The sequence below is a fragment of the Cibotium barometz genome, chromosome 53 (genome assembly GCF_041138505.1).
Source record: "Cibotium barometz isolate CiBa-2024 chromosome 53, ASM4113850v1, whole genome shotgun sequence".
Lineage (NCBI taxonomy): Eukaryota > Viridiplantae > Streptophyta > Polypodiopsida > Cyatheales > Cibotiaceae > Cibotium > Cibotium barometz.
Window position 1 is genome coordinate 38,159,390 of NC_141098.1, and position 8,792 is coordinate 38,168,181.

Here is an 8,792-nt window from a genome sequence, read left to right on the forward strand (position 1 = left end):
ACACAAACCTTTTGAACCATGTAAGTAGATATTATTTTTAATGTGAATTTAAAAATATATAGTTGAGATGACACCTTTGGGATTAAATACATTTGCTAAAGAAGTTCAAACTACTACATGTGATTGATGTTACTACCTTCTTTGACATGCTTTCTAACCACACAATCCAAGACCAAACGCTTTGCCATGTTCATTTGGATCTTTCTAGGACCCCAGGTTATACCATTTGAAATTGCATCTTTAATAAGCTCTAAGGTACCCGAGTTTATAGCATTTGAAATTGCATCTTTAACAAGCTCTAAGGTACCTCTACAAAGCCATATTTGAAGATCCTCTTTGAACATCATGCATGTGCATACCTTGGTGTATCATTAGTCTTGACATCTATTTGTTGTGTGGCATACAATAATATGCCTTGACATCTCTTTGTCATATGGCTTATAGAAATATGCTTGTGCAATACAAATAGCTTTGCATATTGGTCTACTTTTGCAATAAAAGCATGTCAATAATCCATAACCTTTCATCGAGACGCTAATACGACACACTTTATGAGTCAATTTTCTTGATTCACCATTGTTTGCAAGTAATGAGCACTTTTCATATAAATAATAAATCAAATGATAGAAATAATTACTAGCCCAAGATGTTCGATTCGGCAAGCCCGTGTGATTGTGAGACTTCCACAAAGAGGATTAGCACATGCATACACACCACCGCTATAACTACTCTTTTTAACTATTCCAAGGAACTTCACATGCCTCTCAATTGGTTTGGTCTAAGAATGACCATCAAAGCTTTTGCTCCATTCTTTTTATGGGAAAATCATGTGGACCAGTTACACTAAAGAGCTCAAATGCAATATTGTAGTTGTAAATACCGAGAATCTCAACTTCTTTTAAAGAATTACATTCCAATAGTATTCTTCGTAAAATATGTGCATTACATTCTCTAGATAGAATAAATTGCACAATAATGTTCTTTATGATCTCTTGATTGAGACCTACAGCTACAGAAGCTGGAGATTCCTAAACAACAAGATCAATGAATGAAGAGGTTTGCTCTTTTTTTTTTTGCTTTGTAGAGACACCTCCAACCTTTATCACAAGGTTTTCAAAAGAAATCTCTTTATCCAAAATAATATATGGTTCTTATCCAACAATACTTGTGGACTCAATAGGCAAGAGCTCGCCCATCTCGCTAGATGCCAACTTTAATGTAAACACAACCATGCCAACTTTTTGAAGTAAACACAACCATGCCATGCTTGAATATCAACGAAATCTTTTCCATTGACAACCAAAAAATACCCATCTACTTGTTTTTTAATTGGTTCATTCTCGAACCTCCCAACCAAAATGTACAATAAAATAGATGCCATAATGTGAAAGTACCATAGAATACCAAATAAAAAGCTTGATAAAACACTAAACACAACAAAAAAGAACATAATCAACCAATGAAACCCCCCAAAAAGGTAAAAATTATAAACAAACATGTGAAAGAGAGAATATTGTAAGAAAACAAAAAAACAAATCAATACTATGATCTATTGCTTAATGTATCACGATTTTAAAGTGTAAACCAGAAGACAAAATCTCATAAAGCTTTAAATATATAAAAATAATATTTTATATAAGAGAACTATAAATAAAAATAATCTCTATAATTTAATATAAACATAAATCATGAATTAAATTACTGAATATAAAATCTATTTCTAGATTTTATCATAATGAACTAATAATAATTTATATATTATTAACTAATCATTAAATTTAACATTTAATAAATTATCTTTATCTTTTATATAATTTTAATTAATTAATTAAATATACTAATTTATTTATTTATTTATTTTACTATTACTATTTGTTAATTTTTCAACTATTAGTCTTTCCCTACCTCTCTCTCTCTCTCTCTCTCTCTCTCTCTCTCTCTCCCCCCCCCCCTTAATTTTCCTCTCAATCTCTCTTTTTTTCTCTCTCCTTCTATACCTCTTTCTCTATGTCCCTCACTCTCCCTCTCCAAAACCTATCTCCCCCCCTCCCATGTTAGATTAAGGTGAACCCCCCCTCCCCATGATAGGGTGCTGACACCCTATCATGGGAGGAGGAAGAGGGTGGGCTCTCCCTAATCCCTCCTTTCCTACCTCTCTCTCACTCACTCTCTCTTCCCCCCCTCTCTCTCTCTCTTTCTTCTAGATCTATCTCCCTGGCACCATATCATGGGAGGAGGGAGATCAGGCTCACCCTAGGTTATCTCCCCCCCTCCCATGATAGGACACCTGCTCCCTTTCATGGGAGGGGGGAATGGCGAGCTCTCCCTACTATATATATATATATATATCTCCCCTTCCCCACATCTCCCTTTCCCTCTCCCTCTCCCTCTCCTGAATTTATACCCCCCTAATGATAGGGTGTTGTCAGCGCCCTATCATGGGAGGAGGAAGAGGGTGGGATCATCCTAATCTCTATCCCTACCTCTATGTCACTTTCTCTCCTTCCCTACCTCTATGTAAATTTCTCTCCTTCCCTACCCTCTCTCTTCTCTTTCTCTCTCTCTCTCTCTCTCTCTCTCTCTCTCTCTCTCTCCCTCTTTTGGACCTCGCCTCTCTCTCTCTCTCTCTCTCTCTCTCTCTCTCTCTCTCTCTCTCTCTCTCTCTCTCTCTCGGGGGTGCGAGCAGGAGAGCGTAGTTGAGGAGGGGGAAAGAGAGAGATTACGACGAGTCCCCCATGAACTACTGCATGACATTTGAGGTTAGTTTTCTCGAAATTTTTTGTTTATCATGTTAGCTTTCAATAATAATACTCGTTTATGTGTATATTTCAAAATATACAATTAACACATTTATGCTTACGTGTGCCAGAAAATGTCGTACAGACTTCAAAGAAAGATACATGATATTATTATCTATCATGGTATGGAAGTTGGTCGTGGATCAATCATGCAAATACAAACCAACAAAATTGTGTATGGTGTTTCTTTTACCATAACTCCATGGTAATATGGAAGTTAGATGTGGATCAATCATGCAAACACAAACCAACGAAATTTTGCATGGTGTTTCTTTACCAATTCATCAGGTAGAACTCCATGTTGTATGTTGTGAAGAGATGAATGTACCACTCTCATATCCTGTGCACAATGGAGAGATATATCACCTTGATGAAGCGATTGGCTTTATCGTTCTTTGGCCAACCAAATTCTTGGTAGTAATAAGTTTTCTTAATTGTTTTGCATTCTAACAATTATGTTCAATCAATAATTTATGTGGTAAATTTAGTTCGATGATTAAGAAATGTATTTTGGAAATAAAATAGAGAGAGTTACATTGTCTATGGAAGATGATAGAGTTAGAGTGCATGATCTTGAGAAAGAGACTGATCTTAAGTCACTGCCACCACTAAGGAAAAGAACTAAGCATACAATTGAGCAAGAAAAATCAAGATCTAAGACCAAAAGTCAGGTGGTAACATTCAAGAAAACACAACATACTAAAAAGAAGGATGAGGATTAAGTTCCATCTAGAGAGAAAGGCAACCAAGAAGTCTTGACAAAAAGGTTCTAGTGCACAAAAACAACATGTGTGGGTACAAACAGAAGTTGTAGTAGAGAGTACAAGAAGAGACGCTACAAAAGTGTTAATCCAACTCTAGGATTAACAAGAGCCACCGCCATTATCTTACATCAAGGAGTCACAGTAGATACACCGAAGGGTCATACATTCAAGATATCAAGCAATAGTGTCCAAAGCTACAACTTGGACAGGCGCCCGTAATGGTGTGATGGAGTATTTATGGCGATTTTCGCTTCAAGAGTGTGTGGTAGCAAGTTAGGATGAAGTCCTAAGTGATGTACTTCATAGGTATAATATGAGAATAGTCATTGTAATAGCATTAGGCCTCTTATGAGCCTAAAGTGCCTAGCTGGCCATAGTTTAAGTGAGTGTGAACACTCATGGCCATGTATATAAGTGAATTTCTCTCATAATACAACATACTCTCCCATTGTGCAATTGAGTCTTACTCTTGCTAATCCTCTTGCTAATCTCTCTTCCTTATGCTAACAATCATACAGATATGTTGTTAAATAGAATGATTTAGTATTCTAACTTGAATGTAGGTATCTGAGTTACCATGTAGTTATGCTAGTTAGCATTATGAATGCGCTAATTAGAATGCATGTATGGTAGTTAACATAATTAAGTGTTCTAACAAGCATGCAACATGTTAACTAGTAAGCAACTATTCTAACTAATAACATGTAGTTATGCTAGTTAGAATGTTGAATGTGCCAATTAGCATTCAGCATGTAGTTATGCTAGTTAGAATGTTGAATGTGCCAATTAGCATTTAACTATGATAGCTAGCATGATTTAGTATTGTAAAACAAGTATGCAATATACTAACTAGCATGTAAGAATACCAACTAGCATGTAGGTATGCCAACTAACATGCAATTATGCTAGTTAGAATTATGAATGCGCTAATTAGCATGCATGTATGGTAGTTAGCATGATTTAGTGTTCGCATGAAATTATACTAACTAGCATGTAGACATGCTAACTAACATGCAAGTATGGTAGTTAGTATGCACGTATGGTAGTTAGCATGATTTAGTGTTCTAACAAGTATGCAGGTATGCTAACAAGCATACAAGCATGCTAATTAACATGCAGTTATACTAGTTAGCAAAAAGCAAGTATGATAGTTAGCATAAAGGTATGCTAGTTAACATGATTTAGTATTCTAACAAGCAAATTAAACAAGTTCTTTAATTTCATCCGTTATGGCATGGTAACGTGGAAGCCTTGAGCATGATTCCAATGAGAATAAGTGGTCACCATCATTTATTCAAGACTGCAGACTATTTTTTGGGATGTACAAGGAATGCCTGGAAACTTACATAACTTTGGTGGCCTTAGTAATGGACACTTTCTGAGTATAATTCATGAGAGTAGTGAATGTACTTTTCTTAAGAAAGAACTTTTCTTTTCTTAGTGGTTTCTTAACAACAACCAATGTATTAGGCTTATTTGCTATTATTGTTGATTGCAGTTCATCCTGTTCTCTAGAGAGAGAGAGAGAGAGAGAGAGAGAGAGAGAGAGAGAACAGGATGATTCCAAAACCTACTGGATTTAGATTAATGGGTTGGTGTTCTCCTAAATTATCTTTGATTCATTTGCTCAAAACATTAGTTTTTGGTGTCTTTATATATAAAGTACACTAAGGGAATTTGGCTTTTCCATCGTAGCTCTTACATCTCTCGACTACAACCTTTTGTGGAAAACTATGTATGTCTTCTATTAACTGAATTTTAAATGACATCTTTGAGTTCCTTATTTTAATGATGATTGAAATTTTACTTGAATACACATAAGATACTCACAAAACTGGCCTTCATCAATGGAAATATTTAGCATTGTGGAACCTTGGTTAATCAAATTCACAATGGCATTGTTTCGTTTTATTCCAACTATTCAACTTGACTAAATATTCCCAAGCTCACCTCTATGATGTCTCTAATTTCAAAGTAGTTCAGTGGAGCAATTATGAAACTACACACTAAAGTATCATATTATTAATCTCTTCCTTATATTTTACTAGGTCATTGAATTTGGCTATTAAGTTGAACAAACCACACAAAGCTTTGATAAAAAGTAACGAAGCAAAATTACAGTCCCAACAAGTGAATAGCAATGCTGCAATACAAATTGATCATCACGAAACTAGGTTTGAGGTTGGCAAGTACGATTGCCATGGCTTCAAAAGCTGCAAAATAACATGCTCTTTACCAACAAAAACACACCCACACATGCTCAACAAGATGAGAAATTCAAGAAATTGTCATCATCATCCTCACTCTCCTCATTCTCAAGGAAATGCACAAGAAAGAGTCTATAAGAACCAAGAGAGAGTAGAAGAAGAGAGGAGAGAATATGAGAAATTTAATAATTTGTCAACAACTCTCCTGAATCTCTTCCTCCATTGATGAAGAACAAGAAAATGCATAAGAGAGAGCTTGCAAGAACCAACAGAGAGAAAACAAGAGCGAAGAGGCACCTAAATCAACCCCTGAACTCTCCTCCAACTTTACCAACCTACTTTTGTCTTTCTTGATATTATAAAATTGGGAACACATCTTTTGTCAAAAGTTTAAAGACTTTATTTTTACAACTAAGGAGTTCTAAAAAGCATCCTGAAACCTTTCAAAACTATGAAACACACACATAAAAGTGGCCATGGCAATCAAAGATTGCTGACCCGCTAATATGCCATGCTAGTTTACAATAAAGCATATAAAAATGAGTATATTTGTAGGAAAAATGCTAAACATTTATCAATTTAGCACCAAAATTACGCCCAAAATAGGAGGTTATCATTCCTCCTTTTCTTAGACTTTGAGCATCCTCATGAACACTTTGAAAAGAAAGCTTTGCATTGGAATCAGCACCTCAAACATGTTGACAAAGAAACCACAAACACTCTATCACTTCTCTTTTCTCCAAGTTGGACCACCTCAATCGGCACCACCCATCCAAAACTCCAACACTTCTTTACACACCACACTCACACCATCTCCAACTCTTCAACTTCCTCTTTAACACCAAAACTTCTAAGGAAGTACCCTTTTATTTTGAAATGAATAAGGCAATACATCCCTCTAAACAAACCCAAATACGCCCCACCCTTACACTTATCAAAAGAGCATCATCCCCTTTGTTTGTCATCAGGGCACCTTCATTTGGAGCAGTTAGACATCACTACTATGTGGGTCATCACCCTGTTATTAATGCCTTGGCATCCATCTCTATTCACCATGGAGAGCGTTCAGGCTTATCTATAATTCTGTTAGAGAAGGCCAATATTGTAGCATGAAACAAGTGAAACTGGCCCTTCTTCTTGTCAATGAGCATAATCAAACACGTGAAACTAACAAGCTAACCACCCACTCACCCAAAAAGAAACAGATAATGCAACGATAGAAAAAGAAACAGATAATGCAAAGATAGATAGAGTCATGGATGGCGTGACGCCTCTCCATTATTATTTATACATGCATGCATGCATGTTCCGTACTACTTACTCTACGTCAGAGGGCTCATTCCCGGGGATGGATGATCTTGCCCTTCCAGATGCCCGGGCCACTGCATGCTGGGACGGAGGGGATGATCTTGCCCATCCAGATGCACAGCGTCTTGCCGTCTTTCTTATCCTTGAAGATAATAGTGTCCAAGATTCTGCTGCTGGCGCTGGTGCCGGCGGGCGAGAGCTCATACCATGACACATCACATGTTGGACTCATGATCATCAAGCCATCACCAGAGCCGTTACCCTGAGCATTTAGGCCCGTGAAGATCGGGCCTCCCGTCGTCACCCATCTCCTCCGTATCCAGCCACGCGTCACACATCTCAGTATCCCGTTCGATATCGAGACATCCTCCCATCCAAACGAGACATCCTGCCATCCAAACGAGACATCCTCCCATCCAGCCTTCTGCAGCTCCTCTACCGCCAGCTCATGAAGGCTTTTCTCATCCATCTTCTTGGCCTCAAAGGCCGAACGGAACTTCTCCAGAAGCACTTCATGAGAACCAACGCTGCCCGCCTCCACCTCCATATTGCTTCAACCCCACGCACTGCAAGCACAGCACCACAAGAGGACCCATCAACACCAACATAATCTCTCTCTCTCTCTCTCACACACACACGAGTTACACCTACCAACACCAACATATATTGTTAAACATGCTGTTTGAAGCACAACGGGCGCTTACCTCTCTCTCTCTGTCGCTCTCTCTCAAACAACACAAAAGGCCGGTTTGATGCTGAAACAAAGCTCTCGTTTTTATATATATATATATAGAGAGAGAGAGAGAGAGAGAGAGAGAGACAACAGTGACCTGCACATTTGGTCGGTGGACATCGCAGAAGACCATACACCTCACGTCTCTGCACATTTGGTCGGTGCATATCTCAGAAGACCATAGACCTCACGTCTCTTGCTGAAATTAAGCTATGCGCACCAATGAAATTTATTTGGGAGTGTACCAGAAAGTACCTTGGCCTTCACTGATGAAAACTCCTTGCGCAACAAAATCTATTTGGCCCAACTTTCAAAGTTGGGAAAGGCTTTTTGAAACCTTCTCCAGTGTCTTCATTTTCCAGATGAAATGTCACTCAAAGCAATCAATCAGTGGCCAAAAGAGCAATCCTCACACATGCCTTTGAGTCAATGCTCAGAACTCGGATAGTTGAACTACCGGAATATGGGTAAGATAACCATAAAAATATATATGCCTATCTAGGCTAATTATTTGCCCGTCCCGGATGGGGTAAGGATCTAGTACCAATACTAGTTCCTGTGTTGTTGTTGCTGCTGCCCCTACCATTAGGGGTCGGAGGAGGTCATCTAAAACATGATGATATTGAATTAAGAAAGATATGCACAAATGATTAAGATAAGAAGAAGCTTCTTTTCATTATATATTTTGATTAAGTCCGAGGTCATATGAAACACATGATATTTAAGAAAAAAATTCACAAATCATTGAGATAAAAGAGCCTTTTCACGATACATTTTACAAAATTTTGCAAAGGCTTGTGACCGATGTTCATTGATGCTGATATTCGATGGGACCACCAAAGCCTTGAATTCATGAAAATGGTTTTTGAAGGCGGCATCATATTCTTGTGTTGGAGATGGAGGCGATAGCATGAGAGAGATGAGAGAGAAGCACACGAGACACAAGATTGAATCCCCAAAGTGTGTGGAATACACACAATAG

The 8,792-nt window shown here is 37.8% G+C and overlaps 1 protein-coding gene across 1 annotated transcript; it reads right to left on the reverse strand.

Moving 5' to 3' along the window:
- Positions 1–7,105: 7,105 nt before the first annotated feature.
- LOC147608606 (uncharacterized) lies at positions 7,106–8,090 on the reverse strand. Its single transcript, XM_086789470.1, has 2 exons — positions 8,066–8,090; positions 7,106–7,643 (listed from the first exon to the last, which is right to left on the reverse strand). Exon 2 carries the CDS (start codon positions 7,622–7,624, stop codon positions 7,106–7,108), a length of 519 nt encoding a protein of 172 aa, XP_086645596.1. The 5' UTR covers positions 7,625–7,643; positions 8,066–8,090.
- Positions 8,091–8,792: the final 702 nt, after the last annotated feature.